Consider the following 20187-nt stretch of genomic DNA (forward strand, 5'->3'; position numbering starts at 1 on the left):
TAAGATGCCAAACTTGACCTGAATGACAAAACTTTCTTTTCTCAGGGTTGCATTTGCTGTAACTGGTACTGAATTGTCAGAAGTAGAATGAAAAAATCATCTTTGTTCAAAATTTTCAACACAAGAATGTTTTGATAATGAAACTGAGGGTCCTAGGCACGTCTTAAAAGGTAATTTTACTTTTCAGATGCCCAATTTTCAGTTAAAGTTTTCACTGCTCAATTTTCACCCAATCATGAACGCATATTTGAACTTATCCAAGGGTCCAGAATTCTGTGGAGAATTTTTTCTGCTACACAATCAAATTTCAAAAGACTAAACTGACCCTGAGACCCTCTAAAAAGCTGCAGAAATAGACAAAATATGACAACAGCCATCCCAAATATTTATTCTCTTTTGTAGTGACATAGACTAACTCGCCAAGAAGAAAATTCTCTAATGGATTCTCCCAATTCCCTCTCCGCTGCTAACATCAAAGATCGAGATGAATTCTCCGTTAGGGCTGTTTCACGGTGGCCGATGGAAAACAGGCTGGCCCCGACCATGCTGGTTCGACCAGCGGGTGTTAGGCCTTATGTTAGGTCGAAAATGCCTCGATTGAGATGGACACAGGATCTTCATCAATGCTTCGTGCACGCTGTTGAGCGACTCGGTGGAGAAGACAGTAAGCTTTTTATTCGATGATTTTGCATGTGCATGAAAATAGAAAGTAGAAACTTATAATTCAGTTGAAATTAATTGATTAATTAATTTTGTTAATCTTTTTTTGGTAGGAGCTACTCCAAAAATGGTGCTGGAGTTGATGAATGTGAAGGGGTTAACAATTACTCACGTAAAGAGTCACCTTCAGGTTTGAAGACAAGAACCCTCCTTCGTCACCATGGAAGACTTTTTGTATTATGACGTAACCAGTTTTTTACTATTTATAAATAAATATAAAATATATAGATTTTCGTGGATGTAATCTAATATCTCATTAATCTCTCGTGGACAGATGTACAGAAGCACAAAGCATGAGCAGATGATACAATATATATACACACACACACACACACAATTGCCAAATTAAGTGTGTATTTATAAAAAGAAACTTTCATCTCAACTTATCTCTCACATTGAATGTTTGTGTTCATTGACGATATATTTTTGTTGTCGATGTTCTTATCTAAAAAAAGTAACTTTTCGTACATGTATTTTAGTTGAATTATGTTATATAATATAAGTGGTTTTTAGCATTTGTTTAGGTGACAGCACAATTATTATCACATTGTCCAAACTATTCATTTACGTATTTATTCATCTAACAATGTGGGCTGTAGCCCTACTGTCAATTAGAGTACTAGTGTTACGGTGTTAAATAATATTATTTATTATAAATAGACAAATGTTATTTATTAACGACGGTGATGAACATAGTTTATGTGGCAGTAAGGTCCGTAGCAGTTGCCCAATACAATTGCAATGTAGTTCTGTTTAGCGGACAGTATCCCATATTCACATAGATTGTTGGTCACCTTGGTTACGAATAACATTATTCTATTAATTAATATTAGATAATTAGTCTATGTTTGGTTCCACTAAAAAGTAGATTAAAATTCAATTCAAAATTAACACTGTAATTTAATGGGATTCACAACTTTTCAACCGTACACTTTATCAATTTTTATCAAAATCTAATAAAAATCTTATTTTTATCTAAATTAAACAGGGGGCTTAATGTGAATTATTTAATAATCATGTTTTGCCAACTAATCCCTGTGGCATGCTTAATGTGATGAGGCATGTAAATGACAATTGTGGTCAACTGCTTTTGTATTCATCCACTTGTAACCGGCGGATGACTACTGCCACTGAAACCCACAAAACTATATATGAGTTTTTCTTCTTTAATTACGTGCAATTCAATATATCAAACATATCATTAACGATTTCTTTATAGTACTAATGTAGGGTTTCATGTTGCAGAAGCAGAAGCTGCGGGTAGGAACATGAATGTGCAATCGACTCATTCAAATTGTTCAAACAGTTCCCGTCACTTCTATTCCCAGCAAACAAACCGTCAACAATTTTACCGTCAGGGATTCATTAGTAACAACACGTTCCACGATGAAAATCGCGGGAGTTGTTGCGATTTGGAGATTGCCCCAAGAGCCTCCACCGGGCCAGCGACATGGTTCGTCAAACTTCTATGTCATCATTCTTCTGTTAAGTACGATTTTTAGTAACATTATATTTTAGCGTTCTCTAAGAAATTACTAGGTATGATTTTCTCGATGCTTTGATTTGAAGGCAAGAGCTCCAACAGAAATCAGACAAAAAGAACACTTTTCTGCCATTAGCATACTCCAATGTAACAACACGAGGATATGAACATGGATTCACTGTTTCAAAATCTATCATGTTCAAGGACTTTCTGGGCAGCTCCAATTCTCAAGTAATAATTAAACACTTCTCTTTAACTCATTCTCAGACTCAACCATGCATCCAATTTAGCAAGAATCAAGAATGTCTCAATGAGGAAATTCAGTGGCTCTAATTATGCTTTATATTTTCAGGGTGGTGAGTCGAAGAAACAAATGTTGGCAGCAGTGGAGGATGGTAACAGTTTCAAGTGGCTTCCAAATTCCTTGGCAGAAGAATCTGTGGGTACTTTGCCTTTGAAATTAGCTTTAGAATCATCCGTCTCCAAGGACGGTGCCAAAGATGTTTCTCTTGAGCTAACTCTTGGTTAATCTGTATGATATGAATATAACTAATTAATTGGTTAAGAGTTTAAAACCTATTTTAGACCAATGTAAACTTGGGATTTCATGCTGCAGGAAGTATTTATTTTAATTTCCTCATTTTAATGTCCATATATCTTGAAATTTTCTCTCGTTTAAGCGAATGCATTGATCGGATGGACCAAAGAAGAAAGGGTGGGTGTTGTAGGATGAGTCGGGTCTAGTGTAGCGGCAAGTATCTAATTCTTATGTGTTAGGTCTTGGTTGAATTGGCCTTTCCGATCCGATTTTGATAACATTATGCATGGATTATATTTATAGCTTCTAATAAGTAAAATAAATTCACAGATGTCTAATGAAGTGGTGTGTTAATTAGGAATAAAAAGGGTATTTTAATTTGGCTAGAGTTAGTTTAATGAATAATGTTACTTTGATATAAGAAAACTAATAGAGCCAAAATCCTAGGTGGCGTGAAGTGATTTGATGGAAAGATAATTGTGTTTTAAACAGTTCAATGATAGAGGACATTCTTTCATCACCACTTTCCTCTTTATGGCGGGGATTTTGGAGGGCACAGTGGACTTCCAGGCGGAGCCAGACTGGGTGGCAGAGAAGCAGGGTTTGGTGCAAGTTCTGGGTTAGGAGGTGGATGCCAAGATGGTGGATTAGGTTTCCAGGGTGGAGCTGGAGGTTGGCTTGTGCGGGGGTCTGAAGCTTGTTAAAAAATAAATTCCACCTCTATAAAAAAAGTTGAACCCCAACCTTAAATAAATTCCACCTCTATAGATCAATGTATTAGGGCTTAAGCCAGTTCTCTTAACAAACAATTCGACCAGTGTTTTAATATGATATCAAAGTTCTTAAGTTCCAAAGAGTAATTCAATACGATTAAAACTCAAATCAACACGAAAATTTAAAGAATTGATTTATTCAAATGTATCACCATCTCGCGGCGCATATTAATGAATAAATCGTTGAATATCAAAATATAGATTTTTAAGAGCTATATATAAATTTTTTTACATAGATTTTCAATAAAGTTGTGCGGCAGGGTGTTGGGCAGTCGTGTGCTACGTAAAATGCCGTCGCTAGTAGCTTCAAAAGCCATAAGATGTTTGATAGAAGTTAATGTTTGACTCATGTTTATAAATAATTTATCAATAATCTAACACTTATTATTTATACATTTTGAGGATTGTGGAATCCAAAAATACTTGCACTATTTATTTATTGACCATTCATTTTTTCTATTTATAATTTAAACTGTTTATAAATCCTGCTTTAATAATTAATAGTCGTGCTAAAATTTGCTCGTCATCCAAATACTCAGTAGAAAATGTTGTTACTGAAATACTATTAAATAATGTTCCACATTAGGATTTTAATTCTAGTATGTCGCATACTTGCGTATACCAAGTTGAATGTACATGATCGATGTTCAGTCACTTTCATCCATCCATCAAAGTTGGAAATTTTATTTTTGTTTGAATCACTCGAAATAGTATAATGAATAAAATATGTTTGGCCTTAACTTAAAAATCGTATAATGAAACCCGAGATGGAACTCAATCAATCGATCCACTTATTAGGGAAGAGTGGGTTCAACGTTAAATTTCACCCAACTCAAACAGTTGATTTGATTATTGAGTTAATGTTTGTTTAGTAGTGATTACGAGAATTGATTTTTTGACCATTAGAGAGAAAGTGAATTCTACTTATGAATAAAAAAGTCAAAAATAGTTATTGGAATAGTAAAATAACGGACAAAAAATTGCTACCAAAAAGGGCTCAGATTGGAACACTATCCAAATGGACCCGTCTGGGCCCAGATTTGAAGTCCAAAATGTAATGCCCAACTCAAAATTTCTCGGACTGGATTTTGATTCAAAACCCTAGATTAGCTCCTCCATAAGCCCACTAGCTATAACCTCGTCCTCCTACTTCTTCCTCCTGCTGCAAAACCCCTACCTCTCTCTCGCACGCGCTCAAAACGCACGCCGGCACACCATTATCCTACAATGGCGGACGTGGTACAGTTCAAGCTGGAGCGTATGCTCGACGAGCTAGATGACTTGGAGCGACGCGGCTTGTTTAGCCGCCGTGAGATAGCAGAGATAGTCAAGCAGCGTCGCAAGTTTGAGTATAGGCTCAAGCGGCCAAGCCCACTGAAGCAGGATTTTTTAGCCTATATTGACTATGAAAAACAACTCGATGCCCTCCGCCTCCTCCGGAAAAAATCCCTTTCAAAGAATTCCGGCAACAAGAAAACGAAAAAATCCGTCTCAGATTACGCTGGTGTTTCTAGGATTATAGAAATTTACAGACTCGCGACAATCCGATTCAAAAGTGATATTCAGCTCTGGTTCCAGTACTTGGAATTCTGTAAAGCACGGGGGCACGGTAGGATGAAAAAGGTGATCTTTACATTATGAATCTATATATATATATATATATATCAAGCAATCTATATGCAAGCATTAGTTACTTCAAAGCACCCCTCATCAGATGAAATGTCGTTTATTCCACCCCCTCCTTCAAGCCTCAACTTCCAATACATAATTTTTAAATTTGCCTTTCAGTTCACTTCAGCCAAGATTCACTGTTTTTGGTCTCTATTTTTTATTTTCTAATATAAATTTGTGTAATTTTATTTTAATTTTGACGAACAATACTTGGTTTGATTATTGACACTGTATAAAGTTAACTGCTCATTTAATCTCGTTTCTTTATATTCTGATTTTAATCTTCTTCCTATTGAATTCACGCTTATGGTCATTATATTGGTAAAAATATGATTAGTTTACCTTAAAATTTTAATTTCCTGTTTATTGGTTGGAAAGAAAAAAATAAGATTATTCAACTATAGCACATTTGAAGTTGAATACGAGGAAATAGCAAAGTATTGGTATAATAATTAAATTTTAATTGATATGAATCCTAGCAAAGAGTTAGAAGGATTGTAAGGCCTTGGTTATCTTGCATAAAAGTTCTTTGTGACAAAAAAGAAAAAGTATACCGATTATTTTAAATGTTTTGATTTTGCCATTTTGGTATTAAAATTTTTCAGTGCTACTCTTTATGTAGAGACTATTGCCTATTATCAATTTTGTGAATAATCGACTGCACAATCAAATTATAAATCAATAGAAGAATAACAGTTTGGTAGCGCTATATTGATAACGAGGTTATTAAAAAACCTTTCAAATTATGAGAAACTATATGGAACAATTGTAATATATAATAAAAACGTATTATAACATTTTTACCTTGTATAATTGTCTGGTTCTAATTTTACTAAGTCATTGCCCTCACTGGAATAGAATCCTGGATCCGCCTGCGATCACTCTTTTTTATTCATTTTGTTTAGTGGAACTGAAATTATTCTTTTGTTGCCTTTTATTATTAGAATTAGGTTAATGAATTTGTAATGATGGATTAATATGGATCTAATATTTGAGGGTTGAGGTGCAGTGAATCAATGCAGTTTCAGAGCTGTACCTAGCTCTGGAAATGGATGTAGTACATAACCTGGATTCAACTTAAACTAGTAAAATATTTTTGTTGTCTGTCCAACATTATATAGAGATTCCTTATATTTTGATGTTATCTTATGTAGGCTTTAGCCCAAGTAATTAGGTTTCATCCAAAATTGCCCGGCGTTTGGATTTATGCTGCTGCTTGGGAATTCGACCACAACCTGAATGTCACAGCTGCTCGTGCTCTTATGCAAAGTGGTTTGAGAGCATGCCCGACTTCTGAGGATCTTTGGGTAGAGTATCTTCGCATGGAACTTACATACCTTAACAAATTAAAAGCTCGAAAGGTTGCTTTAGGGGAGGATGAAAGAACCCCGACTAAGGATACTTGTGATGCTGATGAGGAACGGTGGAGAGATGAGAACAATGAATTATTTATGGCCCTTGATGAGAGGAAAGATGATAGTAAGACATCTGGTGTCCAAGATGGTGAGTCTGAGGAGAAGGTAGACGTCCTCAGGGAACATGGTTTAAATGTTCTTCATACTGTTTATAATAGTGCAATTGAAGCTCTACCTTCTAGTTTCACCCTGAGAACGAAGTTCATTCAGATACTGGAAGCAACAAACTTAACCCATTCAGAAGATATGCGAAATGAGATACTTAATGACATGAAAAAAGATTTCTTGCGAGAACCGAAATACTGGGATTGGCTTGCAAGACTTGAAACAGCTGACTTTAAAGAAATTAAACAAAAGCAATTAAGCAAAGCAATTCAGGTATATCTTGTACATAATCTTTTATTACTTTTGTTATATATCATTGTGTGTACAAAACTTGTATGGACATTTGATCTTTAGTCAACTGATGATGTACTGAGACGGATACTGGAGAGCACGTGATAGTTTGTGTGACATGTTCGTGATTAAAAGAAATAAGAATTTGGTAATAAGTAGCAATTACGTCTGACTGGTTAGTCTATTTCTTCATTATTCAAGTTATGAAATTATTATTATTATTATTATTTTAGTTGATTATTCCACCTTGGTGTCTAATATGGATCTTGAGGTTTAGACATAAAATCTCATGCATTTACAATAAAGACTAGCATGGGCTCAAATTTTGGAAAGATGAATCTTCTTGTGTGAGAATGTTTCCTTCTGGGTTTCAATACATTTGATGTGTCCTCTTAGGATTTGTTAGAGTCATTATCCGGGAGCCTTCTTTTGGTTATCTTAAGCTAGAGATGTTTAGTGCTCATTCTTAGCACTACCTCAACTTCACATTGAATAATGCTAAATTGGCATGAGGGATCTGGATCATCTCTTTATTAATTTTACATTCGATATCTTCCCTGTTCTATCAACATATGAAACTCACCTTGCATATTTTCTCACATACAGGTTTATGAGGAGAGTTTGGAAACTGTGCCATCAGCTACAATGTTCAATCTATATGTTAAGTTTCTCATGGATGCAATTAAAAATGAAAATGGTGATAAAATGTCTGCTGTTCACTCCTGGTCATCTGCTCATTCTCTTCATCCTATTTCACGTCTTCAAATAGTATTTGAGAAGGCCGAAAGTCTTGGTTGCATTACTGAAGATCTTGCTTGTCAGCATGTTTCATTTTTGTTGCAACTGGGAAAATCTGAGGAAGCTAAAGTGCTGATACGAAAGCTTTGTAATGGAAAATTTTCACATGCAGTGCATTTATGGACTTTGTGTCTCTCAATGGAAATGAGAAACATTCAAAACAAATTGCCTTTTACTAGCAAGGCTGATCTATCATCCATCTTTACACTCCTAATTGATGTTCTGAAGAAAGTGAGCATTTCAGAAGCTGAAAATCTGTGGCTAATGGTATGCAGAACTTTTCATTGCTTTCTTCTGTCAAAATTATGTTCATATGCTTACAAATAATTGATGCACGGTGTTCTATCCAGTTTATGTGTTCAGGCTCTAGCTTGGGATACTTTCATGGCTGCTTTCATTATCATTATTTATATTAAAATTATTTATCAATTTTATTTCAGATGGGATTTGGATTGAGGATGGGGGGATTGGTGAGGTGGTTAAATTGGTTCTTCCAAGCCAAAATTTCTGGATTTCGTTTTATCAACATTGAGGCGTCTGCCAATTGTTATTCAGAAATTTTATTTTTATTTAATTGCTTATAAACCCATGTTTCTGAAAAATCTTTAACTTATATATGAATGTCGCTAGAATGGATGGTATAAATTATTGAAAATGTTGCAGCAAAGTGCATTCTTTAATTTGAGGGGCAACTTTTGGAGTCATTTACGTTTCTCCATTTGCAGGGGCTAAAGTATTTTGCAAACCAAAGACATCATTTTGACAAGCTGGTGGAGACTTCTATTGTTTTATTGGCCAAAGATGGTGGAAGTGATAGTGGATTTTCTCTCTCTTCGGCCATTGTAAATTTTGTTCTTCAGAGGGACGGAGCAAAGGCTGCAAGAGAAATTTATAGACGGTGGGTTGCTGAATTATAAATTTTTAAGCATCTTATGTTGTGATATATGTACAGAGCAACCATTTCGGGGTTATCTAACATTCTACCCTGTGCAAGTGCAGATTTCTTACTTTACCTCATCCAGGACTTGCTATGTATAGAAATTGCATTGAGCTGGAATTGAACCTCACCTCTGCTGGGGACAAGAGTTGTCTACAAAATGCTCGGAAATTGTATGAATCTGCACTTTCAACTTATAGTCAAGATGCACGCTTGTGGCAAGACTATTATTCGATGGAAATCAAGGTAATTCTTGTTCTCTCTCGTCTCAGGTTCATGGTACAAATCATATAGATGTGAAGCAATTAGCAAAAGAATAGAGACCTGCATTAGATGCCATACCATAATCATGTTACTTCTATTTTGTTCTTGGAATAAAAATACAAACAACCAATAATACAAGTAAAAATATTAAGTTAATCATTTTCAAGCCTCTGAAACCTCTACGGGCATGCTACCCCACAGAAATTCATCAATGCTTCAGTTATCGGGTAATCACTCTCAAGCACCAATTTAATTGGAAGCCCGTGAACTACCTTACCTGTCTGTTGAAGGGAACCATCCATCTTTAGGAAAAGTGTCTTTCAGTAGCTCTGTGGTGTACTCTTTTGTTGAATTTCTAAAATTCTACTTTCTGGTGGATAGAGGTATTACTCTCATCTAGTTTCTAGTTTATTATGCTCTTTCATACCGTTCATTTCGACTATTTTTCAGATGGGGACGTCTGAAACAGCTGCAGCTGTCCATTGGCGTTCTAGGAAAGTGCTCAAAAACTGCGATTCACTTGTTCCTTCTACAACCATGTGATGGATTTATGCTAATCACTTTTGAGCATGTACATTTTTTTTTTTTTTGATCAAAACCTGTTTTAATTTATTTGTTGATGACCCAGGGACCATGTAATGTGAACTAATTTTTTTTGTGGGAGATTTTGTCCATGTTATCATCCCATCATATGTAATTTCTTATTTTGTCCATTTTCTTTTATAGTAGAATATGTATTATTTATAAAATAGGCTACCGTTAACTGTCTTGTACGGCCATTTTCCAAGTTTTTATTTTGAAAATTTTGGTAGCTATTTTTATTACAACGTGGTTCATTTAGAGATGTAAAGTAGGTTGACCTAAGGTGTTTGGTCCATGCTTTCTTGACCTAGAATGAGAATTTTTTCTTAATGCTTTTGATTGTTGGGATCAATTGTTTTTTAAACAAATTTGAATATAATGATGACTTTGTTTTCAGTTATAAACCCAAACAAATCTTGGGACTTCTTATTCTTTATTTGTTTCAACACATTTAAGCCTAGAACATAAAATATACAATAAGTTCTAAATGAAATATAAGCAAATTGATAAGATGAATATGCCGAAACTGTGCTTGTACACACCACGAACAAAATTTGAAATTTTTTTTTTTTTCCCCGGCTACTTTTTTCTTGTTGACAAGGGTATTAGATGGGCGAGTTAACTCGCTCAACCAAAGCATAACTTGGCTCATCCCTTGGTGGGACAGTCGAGCTTGCTTGTGTAATTTTATTATATTTTTATTGAAAATGCAACCCTTGTTAGTCTCAAGGGTCGGAGGAGGTTAGACTGGTCGAAAGTAGGTTATCGGCTCAAGAACCTTAGATGTTATTTCTTTTTCATGGTAAGAAGGGTATAGGAAATGCTTAAGCAAGGAATTGGCATTTGAATGATTCACAATCAATATCATTACTAGTATTGAAATTTATAAAGTTATCTTTTTGAAGATCCCAAGAAATTTGAGGACTTGAAGAAACGAGTTGGCTCGTACATAAGTCGACAAGATTGTCAGCTCACTAGCTAGCTATCTTGCTCGGCTTGTGAGTCAACACAAGAAAACCGCTGCACATCTCAGGCACGAGTCGAGCCGACAAGCAGCTTGATNTAGCTATCTTGCTCGGCTTGTGAGTCAACACAAGAAAACCGCTGCACATCTCAGGCACGAGTCGAGCCGACAAGCAGCTTGATGCATGCCCAATACAAACTCACTCACCATGCATCGAAAAAAAAATTGAATGTGTTCCAGTTGATTTGCACCTATACCTTGGAAAAGGACTAAAATAGACAACAAAAATATCTTTGCCAAGTCCGGCTCCCATACCTTTCCCTTAGAAGCAGCCAAGAAAATTGGGTGATCGAAAATCGTAGCACCACTCGATGAGGATTGGTCTGGATTGGATCCTTTGTGACAAATCTATATAAATAATACGTTCCACGCTCAGATAAAGACAGTAGTAGTTCTTGCTCTCTCCAGAGCCGAAGGTATATTCAGATAACCTTTCTTCGAGAAAAAATAAAAATAAAAAAATAGCCATTTTCAAGAAAAATAAGAATTTCCTTTAGTGTTTTCAAATAGTAAGCGTTCTGAATTTCTTGTTGACTGTGTCTCTTCTGATTATCAGTATGTTTATCACCATTATTTTTTCTGGGTAGGAAAGATCTGTTTTCCTGAAACAAATGGAATGTACAAATTGAGATCTGGGATTACAACCATTGAAGTTGCATCTTATGTTATTTGTGAATTTATGTGTGTTGATGATACTCCTAACCTGAATCCAAGAAAGAGATTTGATTTTGATTATCTGAAACCTATAATTCTAGTACGTTCTTTTACATTCAAAGAGCTTTTGATTCTACTCGCCATCAAAACTTGATTCCAGATCCCCTTTAGCTTTTTAACTAATAAAGCCAATATTATTTTGATCAGATATTTGCAAAGATGAGGGGAGGTGGGTTGTGGCAACTTGGTCAATCATTTACTCGCCGTCTGGCTCAGGATAAGAAAACTATAGTTCGTCGATGCTTTGCATCAGAAACTGAGCTCAAGAAGACAGCTCTCTATGATTTCCATGTTGCCAATGGGGGGAAGATGGTTCCATTTGCTGGTTGGAGCATGCCAATCCAATACAAGGACTCAATTATGGACTCTACGTTAAACTGCAGGGAAAATGGCAGTCTATTTGACGTTGCTCACATGTGTGGTCTAAGCCTCAAAGGAAAGGATTGCATTCCTTTTCTTGAAAAGCTGGTGGTTGCCGATGTTGCTGGTCTTGCACCTGGGACTGGGACTCTGACAGTCTTCACTAATGAGAAGGGAGGGGCTATTGATGATTCAGTGATCACCAAGGTGACAGATGATCACATATACTTGGTCGTGAATGCTGGATGCAGAGACAAGGATCTTGCTCATATTGAGGAACATATGAAGGCATTCACGTTGAAAGGTGGGGATGTGTCGTGGCACATCCACGATGAGCGGTCTCTTCTGGCTCTCCAAGTGAGTTATTGCTTTTCTTCGGTGTTTATCTGTGAAAGTTAACCTAATCAATATTATTAATCGATTTAGATAATGTTTAGACTCTAGAACATGCACAATGGAATTAAAATTAGCAACTAAAAGTAATAAGTCACTTTTCAATTGTTTTTAGGTGGTTAATCAATCACGTCAATTTATCCTATTTTAAATTATTACAATTTGTAATACAAAAGCAATAAAGAACACCAAATTGATCATGGAGAAAACCCTTCGCAAAGGGTCAAAAACTCTGGGCTCTTTGCCGGTCAATAATCCACTATAAACGAAACAACTTACAGTATGGTCTAGACCCGACTAACCATTAATACCCTTTGGCCTTCTTTTCTTGTAGTCACCCTTGATCCTACTGGACTGCTTGCTCCTTACACCAGATCCCGACTCCTGGAATATCGCCTTGACCCTCTTGGACTGCGTGCTCCTCACACTAATCCCGACCCTTGGTATATAACCTTAGCCCTCCTAGACTACATGTTTCTGCACCATCTCCCGATCCTTGGTATTGTTTATCTCAGGTGGTTTGGTGTTTGATCAAAAGACCTCCCATGTTTTGATCTTGTGGTTTAATATGGAACAATATATGTTTTAGAAGAATTTATAAATCAAGTAATGTGGTGGTTGAATCTTGAAATCAGTGGATGTTTTGAATTATCAAAGAATTGATTCCTTTGGGATTCAACACACTATGTGATGTCTATTGGTCAGTATATATAGGGAAAAGTATTTGGAATGGAAAGGGTGATTTTTGCAAACAGGGAGTTCTGGATGTCGACTATTGCTTGAGCGCAAGGTGAGCGGCCCGCTTGTCGCTCAAGCACCAGTCTAGTGTTAGACGGGCAACAGATGTTCTGTTTCTATCTCTAGAGCGCCTGCTGGGCGGCAGGCTAGTGGAAATGAGTAATTCTCAATATCAACTTCTTTAAGTCCAAATCTTGATCTTCTTCTTGTATTTCTTTGACTTCATTTTGGACTCTATCAACCCCAAACAATACTTACCATAACTTGGACTATTCTAAACCAATTCAGGCTTTGATTACAATATAATCAAATCCTAATACAACTCTAATAAATTATGATTTTTGTCTTAGGAAATTGCCAATTACAAAATAGACTTTACAATCTGGATATTATATGATAATAAAATTTAAAACTTTAATCTTAATGCTATTGAACATGAATGGTATTCATGAATTGGGCCCTATCCTTATAAAAACTCAAATATATTAATAAAAGTGATTGCTTTACATAATGACATTGTGGTATTCGTGTATCGTAGCTGGCCAAAATGTCGAGATCAATAATCATGATATTTGTTGCCTCTTTATCATATCTCACATTTATATTTTTTTTCCTTGTCCTGCCTTGTTCGCAGATGTTTGCCCATGCTCTTGCTTACAATTTTGGTAATGTAGTGTTTATTGAAGAATGCAGTATAACTCTGTATCCTTAAGTGTTTGCTGTGCTAACATAGGCATCACAAATAACAATATTCTGTGATGTAAAGTAGCTTGTCTACTGTGGTTGCTTCTTGAATGCATTGGTAGGTCACTGGGAACACTGAGTCTACTTCTGGTCTATATTCTATTTTCACTTCGCTTGTGCTGAATTTATTCACTTGCTCTGTTGCTCTAAATGAAGATATATTTTGTCCTTGGATTTCTTTGAGTCAGTTGTCTTTCTTTATTGTACATTTTTCTTCATCGGTTCTTTATTTCCCTGCATATAATTGGAGGTAGACACTGAGATTTTCAACTTGTGCTCTAACTCTGATTATTTCCCTTGACGTTTCTGGTGCAGGGTCCCCTTGCTGCCACAGCTCTACAGCACCTGACAAAGGAAGATTTGAGCAAGGTGTACTTTAGCGACTTTCGGATCTTGGATATCAATGGGGTGCCTTGCTTTCTTACACGAACAGGGTATGTTGCTTTCTGGACATTGTATCTGTTGATCACTGTCTTTATGTGAAGAGAGGGCATAATGAGAACTTACCTTCTGGGAGTTATGCCAACAGTTTACTTTATCTTTCCGAAATAGAATTGATAAACCAGAAAAAAATCTTAAGTCCAGTGAAAAGCCATGGCAGGGTTGATTAGATTGGCATAAATTGATAACTTTGTTATTTCATCTTGCTTCCAGATTGTTCTGCAATTATCAGAAGTAAATTTCCCTTCACTCCCTCCTCACTGATGTCATATGTTTTCTCTCTTCGTGCTTTTGAACTCTTACCCTTTTGTTGGAGAAAAAAACACGGGTTTTTCAAAACATGAGTCAGTCAAGTTTATGAACTTTCAGGTATACAGGTGAAGATGGGTTTGAAATTTCAGTTCCTTCAGAGCATGCAGTTGATCTGGCAAAAGCTATACTGGAGAAATCTGAAGGCAAAGTACGGTTGACAGGATTAGGCGCCCGAGACAGTCTTCGACTGGAAGCTGGGTTGTGCTTGTATGGAAATGACATGGAACAGCACACCACACCAGTCGAGGCAGGACTTACGTGGGCCATAGGTAAGAGAAGACGGGCTGAAGGAGGATTCCTTGGTGCTGAAGTAATACTCAAACAAATCGAACAGGGACCATCCATTAGGCGAGTTGGTTTTTTCTCCTCAGGTCCACCTCCAAGAAGTCACAGTGAAATTCAGGATGAGAAGGGGCAAAACATAGGGGAAGTCACCAGTGGAGGGTTTAGCCCCTGTCTGAAGAAAAACATAGCCATGGGATATGTGAAATCTGGACTCCACAAGGCAGGCACCAATGTAAAAATTATCATTAGGGGTAAGTCCTATGATGGAGCTGTTACAAAAATGCCTTTTGTACCCACAAAGTACTACAAGCCATCTTAATTGTTTGTTGGCTCCTGAAATTTTCAGATTTTCATATCTGAATTGTTTTTCAGTAATACTAAAGATGCTTTAATCAGTTCTGATCTTCATTACTGTTGAGTTTGCCAAGTTAAATGAAGTACTTTGTTTTATGTGAACTAGAAATTGAACTTGTAGGGCATCTTTGTTACAATGTACTGGACTCGAATCCATTATTGTTTTACATGCAGAAGACCTTAAACAACAGAATACAACAGGAAGATACTGGGGTTATGAAAACACAGATTCATGCATAAAAACACCGACTCTTTGAATTAAGAAAATTAAATGAGAAAAAAAATCGAAAAAAGGAATGAATGGTGATTAATGAAGAATGTTTCCAATTTCAATACTCAGAAGAGCTTGCTTGCAAATTCTTCAATGGTCTCTCCATTTTTACTCGGGGAAGCTGATGCCATGGCTAGTTCTTTGAGCTGCTTTAAGCTTCTTCCCAATTGTAAAGCCACCTTTGTTTCATATAAGTCCCCGTTTTCTCTCCTTTCCAATTCTCCTTCAAGAGTGGATTCAATTGATTCCTCCAAAAGCTGATAGAAACCTGCAGCGTTTCTGTATATTTCAAAAACCATCCCTATCTGTCCACCATGCTCAAGAGAATTCACAATGGTAGCCATTGTGCCGGCCCCGACTGCAATATAAATCGCCAAAGAAGTGGAACCCACAAAAGCTGATCCGATAGCGGCCATCCCAGTAAGCACAGGCCCCATAATAGCGAAAATTTTGTTCAACCTCAGGGCTATGTTGCCTAATCTTATGTAATCTTCTTTATCTTTTCTCTTCACAACATCAATAATTTCTCTCATTTCATTTTCCATTTCTTCAGTCCATCCATTACAGTCTCTTTCTTGATCTTCTAGTCTTCTCTCTCTTTGGTATAGATCATTTAGAGGTGGCCACCATACTGTAGGCTTTAATTTGGCTGGAAACTTTTCAAGCATAACTCCAATCAAAGGAAGTGGATATGCTTTATCAAGAGCTAAAACTCTTTCCATCATATTATTCACATCTGTTTGATTGAGATGGTGATGATCAAGAGCCAGTAGAGTCTCGATTTCTCTGTGTATTTGCTTAAACAATCTTGAAGCATTGCGCTGTTCTTCGACTAGTTGTGATGGCTGAAGCTTGTTCATCGCCATCAACATCCCTGTAACTGCAGAAAACAACAGACACGACGAAAATTTGAACGCTAAAACCGGCATCTCCACCCCACCGATCGCGCCGAGTCCCGCCATAGTTGTGCCGGTGAGAGTGATCATGTTAATAGAGTTCAAGAGAAGTGAGTTCCAGTTATCACGCTGCTCGCCAATATTCGTATGCATCTCCACTCGATCGGCCACCGCCTCTAATATTGCATGTAGCTTGGCGATGGCAATATCATTATCCTTTCCACATTTTTCGATAGTTTGCATCTGTCTCTGATTTTCTCCGGTACACATCGAATTCTCAACCGAATATTTCTGTTGGTATATGTCTTCACCAACTGATTTTTGGGCATCGACAAAGGAAAAGCCTGCGTTATCGAATGATACCGCATTTTTACGTACATTTTGCATGGCAATTCTGTTGATGGAACCATGTCTTGTTCTGAACATTTTCAGTTTAGGGACATCGATGAAAGCATTAATTTTCTTTGAAGAACAAGTAATGGATGACATTTGTAAAGCCATTTGTTCTTGTCCTTAGTTCAGAATTTTTTTTATTGGGTATTTGGTAAAAGGATCAAAACATGGTCCTATATTTATAGTTCATGTCATACAACATAGATATCATAGAATTTAGATTTTGTTGAAAATGTTGACTAGAATTTTTGTTGACCTGATCCATTCTGAATTATGAATTTCTTTAACTCTCTCTCCCAGTTGCTGTGGACTCGGTAAATGACATACAAGATTCAAAAATGAATTGCTACGATCACTTCGTCTACTTCGGACGATAATTTCTATATATACGTATACGCAAAATTAAATCAAAATTCTTTTTAATGGAACTGAAATTATTAAATCTCCATGGACGGACCATACAGTCGTCTTGATTTTTTCTTCTGTCAAAACTTTGTATCCAATTAACAAATAGGAAACCGTTGCTTCAAAGAACAATTATTTGAATATGATCAAGTCAATTAACTTATAAGCTGGTTAAATTTAAGTCTCTGTGAAAACTACAGATTAACTTGGGAACATGAAATCATTACAATTGAATATGGAAATTCATATAAATTTATATCTTGTCAAACCGTATAAAGGTTCTTTATCAATGTTACCCAGTCAAGATACGACCTGACAGTTTGATCTTGTCAAAATTTAAGTTTTCAATCCATCAAAAAAAAAAAAAATATTTTTTTAAAATTTGGATATAAATCAAATTCAAATCTGGAAAATTTTTATTTTTATTTTTTTATTATTATTTTTTTGAAAATTTGGATATAAATCAAATTCAAATCTGGAAAACTTAGAGCGTTTCAAGATGTGAATATGAGAATTACATTTGCAACGTAGTTTTTGTTACCTGCATTATAATTTAATTATTAGGAAAGTCATCATATATATACACACACACTTTCTATTCAAATATTTTGCGAGCATGCATTGAAATGAGGGATATATATTATACTTCACCATCTACTCGTGTTGGTTTTACTCGTTGCAAGATATTTTGTCAAATTTTTATATTTCTTATTTTATTTTGTTTATTTAAAAATATGAGAGACGAACAAACTTTTTTACACCCTTCTAACGATTTTTTTGGATGAAAACTATCGTTAAAGACAACGGAACTAAATGATATAATATTAAGGACAAAAAATGCGATGGAAAAGTTAGGAACATAAATTAAAAAATGAGAATAAGATGAGAACATTCATTGCAACTAAAATGTAGTATAATATAATTAATTATTCATTGAATATAAATATTGTCTTATGTCCCTTATGTGCGTCAAACATGTGAGTAGCTAATAGATAATGTGTTAAAATTATAATCTGAATTAACCATTTCTTAGCATTATTATGGTCTTCAGTTTCGGTCACCTGGAAATGTGGTGTAGACTAGACTGAGAGGTATGTATGTATGTTACAAACGATATGAAAAATGACTTTAACAATTCATGGCCTCATCGACCACGTTTGACCATAGATTAGGATATGCTATAATTTTTTTTTTTATAAATATAAATATTTTTGAATGATTTCAAGTCTAAAAAGAGGAAGCGACGATATGCTATCTCATGTTATATTAAGATTTTTGTTACAAATTTAAAAGATTTTGAATGATTGTGGTATTTGACAAGAGTAAACTATCAAAGTCATACTACAAATCAGTACAACTTACAAATCTAAAAGGTTTCGAACAACTTTTTGTAAGAAAGACCATGACCTTAACTTATTTGTTATTACATGCAAAAGTTTCGGATTTTTAGGTTTGTTTGAGAAAGATTTTGATAAAAATTTTAGCAAATTTTGATAAAAAGTGAATATATTGTGTGATTGAAAAGTTAATAAAAATTATAGATTATCTCATGAAACTTGTGGTTAAGATTGAAATTGTGACCAGTTAAAAGTTGATAAAATTTTATTAAACCTCTATCAAACAATGATTTAGTATTATTCTCTCTTTGATCTGTAATTTAAATCTTCAATATTTGAAAGTATTTGGTTGTCATATTGATTTATATGTAAATGCTTGATGATTTTGGCCACTACTAGAGAATGATTGTGGCGGTGGCGGTGACAAGTTTGCCGATGGGATGGTGTGTGTATTACAATTAGAGGTTTCATATAAAAATATTATCCTTGTTAATGTTGAGAAAAATGTAGGGAAATCTGAAAATTTAATGAACTCCAAGGCACGAAAAACGTTATCTTTTAAGAGATATTTCTCCCCTATCCAATAAAGTCACAATTGGAGTATAATAGAAAATCTCTCTCAGGATACAATGGAGGCATTTGATTCAAATTGTGACTATTTGATCAAATCAAGAAGACACTCAAAAAGAACCGATGATGCCAAAAGAAAGAGAGTAGAATAATTTTTTAATGTGTTTTGCAAACGAGAATTCGCCCAGAATTTATAGAAATTGAGGCAACCGTTTGAATAGGTGTGTCCCTTGAAATGAAGAACACATCTATTGGAAGTAACTGTTAAAATTGAATAGATGCACCTATTCAAAGACTTTCGAAAATAAAATTTTCTTTCGAGGGCGTTGCCCCCAAGCCCCCCGTGACCTGACCGGGCAGGTCGATCCTCGTTGTGCAGCGGCAAATACTAGTCGAAGCGGCAAATCATTTCCAAAACAAAAAATAAATACATACAAAATAATGAAAAATATCTAACAGTTAACACTTAATGCTACTCTTATTAGTGACACCTTTNCAAAACAAAAAATAAATACATACAAAATAATGAAAAATATCTAACAGTTAACACTTAATGCTACTCTTATTAGTGACACCTTTCTTCGATGAAGAATTTTTATCCTTAACATGTAGTCACTAGATGATGGAGCACTTAAAAACATTAATTTTAAAATTTCTATGCTTGTTTAAGTCTTTATCGGATAGGATTGTTCATTTGAGCTTAACATGCAATGACCTTATATTAAGCAATGCGTGAAATACACTACAATTGAATTATAGTGAAGAGGAGCATTGGATCCTATAAAATATGTAGATAGTAACTATGAATGCTTTATTAAAATTGATTGACTTCAACTTATTATGAGATTGAAATTTTATTCGAGCATGCCCTAAGACTTAAATGTTTTATCTTAATATATCAATCTTGTAAAGATGGATAGTCTGAATCCTTATATATATTTTTATAATTTATATCTTCATTGATTTTCACTCTTAAATGTATGTGGTGATAGGATGATGTGGTGGCCATGAGTGATGAAGTGATGGTCCAATGGGAATTGAAGTTAATTCCTCGATTGTCCATGTGATTTTTTTTCACAGAAAAAAGATGGATAAAAAAAAAGGAAAATTTTTCAATTTGAGAAAAATCATGTACTATAAAAAATTTTACTATATGAAAATGTGTCACAATCACACAATTACTCTCTCATACAACCCCAGAGAGGTACATCCAATAACCGGCATACCAAGAAAAATCCACTTTGTATGCACCATGCAAGACAACAAAAGATCTCATAACTATTTCACTAATTAAAACAAATAAAGTACCAGACGGAGAGCTCTGTCTTTGAGCTCCCGTTTTAGTTCCATTCTTTAAAGTTCATTTTTTTTTT

General features: G+C 35.3%; 5 protein-coding genes across 8 annotated transcripts; 4 read left to right on the forward strand and 1 right to left on the reverse strand.

Annotated features, from left to right (window-relative positions):
- Positions 1-421: 421 nt before the first annotated feature.
- Positions 422-1069, forward strand: LOC111370129 (putative Myb family transcription factor At1g14600). The gene is made up of 3 exons (XM_022991830.1): positions 422-664; positions 774-850; positions 995-1069. The coding sequence occupies exons 1-3, from the start codon at positions 439-441 to the stop codon at positions 1067-1069; spliced, it is 378 nt and encodes a 125-aa protein (XP_022847598.1). The 5' UTR covers positions 422-438.
- Positions 1070-1840: 771 nt separating this feature from the next.
- Positions 1841-2806, forward strand: LOC111370306. Its single transcript, XM_022991979.1, has 3 exons — positions 1841-2173; positions 2290-2434; positions 2556-2806. The coding sequence occupies exons 1-3, from the start codon at positions 1989-1991 to the stop codon at positions 2730-2732; spliced, it is 507 nt and encodes a 168-aa protein (XP_022847747.1). The 5' UTR covers positions 1841-1988; the 3' UTR covers positions 2733-2806.
- A 1817-nt stretch (positions 2807-4623) lies between these two features.
- On the forward strand, positions 4624-9819 carry LOC111370688 (U3 small nucleolar RNA-associated protein 6 homolog). Of its 2 annotated transcripts, none has more exons than XM_022992519.1 (6): positions 4624-5137; positions 6340-6978; positions 7603-8061; positions 8520-8692; positions 8794-8977; positions 9446-9819. In XM_022992519.1, the coding sequence occupies exons 1-6, from the start codon at positions 4742-4744 to the stop codon at positions 9536-9538; spliced, it is 1944 nt and encodes a 647-aa protein (XP_022848287.1). In that variant the 5' UTR covers positions 4624-4741; the 3' UTR covers positions 9539-9819. The 2 variants fall into 2 exon arrangements, with proteins under 2 accessions (XP_022848287.1, XP_022848288.1); XM_022992520.1 differs by lacking the exon at positions 9446-9819 and adding an exon at positions 9197-9436.
- Positions 9820-10866: 1047 nt separating this feature from the next.
- On the forward strand, positions 10867-15044 carry LOC111370689 (aminomethyltransferase, mitochondrial-like). 3 transcript variants are annotated; one of them, XM_022992522.1, is made up of 4 exons: positions 10867-11017; positions 11463-12032; positions 13866-13984; positions 14361-14907. In XM_022992522.1, the coding sequence occupies exons 2-4, from the start codon at positions 11475-11477 to the stop codon at positions 14905-14907; spliced, it is 1224 nt and encodes a 407-aa protein (XP_022848290.1). In that variant the 5' UTR covers positions 10867-11017; positions 11463-11474. The 3 variants fall into 3 exon arrangements, with proteins under 3 accessions (XP_022848290.1, XP_022848291.1, XP_022848289.1); XM_022992523.1 differs by lacking the exon at positions 10867-11017 and adding an exon at positions 11049-11110; XM_022992521.1 differs by lacking the exon at positions 10867-11017 and having other exon boundaries at positions 14361-15044.
- A 234-nt stretch (positions 15045-15278) lies between these two features.
- Positions 15279-16610, reverse strand: LOC111370130 (probable F-box protein At4g22030). The gene has a single exon (XM_022991831.1). The coding sequence runs from the start codon at positions 16608-16610 to the stop codon at positions 15279-15281; it is 1332 nt and encodes a 443-aa protein (XP_022847599.1).
- Positions 16611-20187: the final 3577 nt, after the last annotated feature.

Source organism: Olea europaea, chromosome 21 (assembly GCF_002742605.1).
Source record: "Olea europaea var. sylvestris chromosome 21, O_europaea_v1, whole genome shotgun sequence".
NCBI lineage: Eukaryota > Viridiplantae > Streptophyta > Magnoliopsida > Lamiales > Oleaceae > Olea > Olea europaea.

Coding starts and splice junctions, on each gene's coding strand:
- LOC111370306 (XM_022991979.1), top strand. CDS start 1,989: ATGAATGTGCAATCGACTCATTCAAATTGTTCAAACAGTTCCCGTCAC. Junction 2,174..2,289: donor TCCACCGGGCCAGCGACATG/GTTCGTCAAACT, acceptor TTTGATTTGAAG/GCAAGAGCTCCAACAGAAAT. Junction 2,435..2,555: donor TGGGCAGCTCCAATTCTCAA/GTAATAATTAAA, acceptor TTATATTTTCAG/GGTGGTGAGTCGAAGAAACA.
- LOC111370129 (XM_022991830.1), top strand. CDS start 439: ATGGATTCTCCCAATTCCCTCTCCGCTGCTAACATCAAAGATCGAGAT. Junction 665..773: donor GCGACTCGGTGGAGAAGACA/GTAAGCTTTTTA, acceptor TTTTTTTGGTAG/GAGCTACTCCAAAAATGGTG. Junction 851..994: donor ACGTAAAGAGTCACCTTCAG/GTTTGAAGACAA, acceptor TCTCGTGGACAG/ATGTACAGAAGCACAAAGCA.
- LOC111370130 (XM_022991831.1), bottom strand. CDS start 16,610: ATGGCTTTACAAATGTCATCCATTACTTGTTCTTCAAAGAAAATTAAT.
- LOC111370689 (XM_022992522.1), top strand. CDS start 11,475: ATGAGGGGAGGTGGGTTGTGGCAACTTGGTCAATCATTTACTCGCCGT. Junction 12,033..13,865: donor GGTCTCTTCTGGCTCTCCAA/GTGAGTTATTGC, acceptor TTTCTGGTGCAG/GGTCCCCTTGCTGCCACAGC. Junction 13,985..14,360: donor TGCTTTCTTACACGAACAGG/GTATGTTGCTTT, acceptor ATGAACTTTCAG/GTATACAGGTGAAGATGGGT.
- LOC111370688 (XM_022992519.1), top strand. CDS start 4,742: ATGGCGGACGTGGTACAGTTCAAGCTGGAGCGTATGCTCGACGAGCTA. Junction 5,138..6,339: donor GGCACGGTAGGATGAAAAAG/GTGATCTTTACA, acceptor TATCTTATGTAG/GCTTTAGCCCAAGTAATTAG. Junction 8,978..9,445: donor ATTATTCGATGGAAATCAAG/GTAATTCTTGTT, acceptor ACTATTTTTCAG/ATGGGGACGTCTGAAACAGC.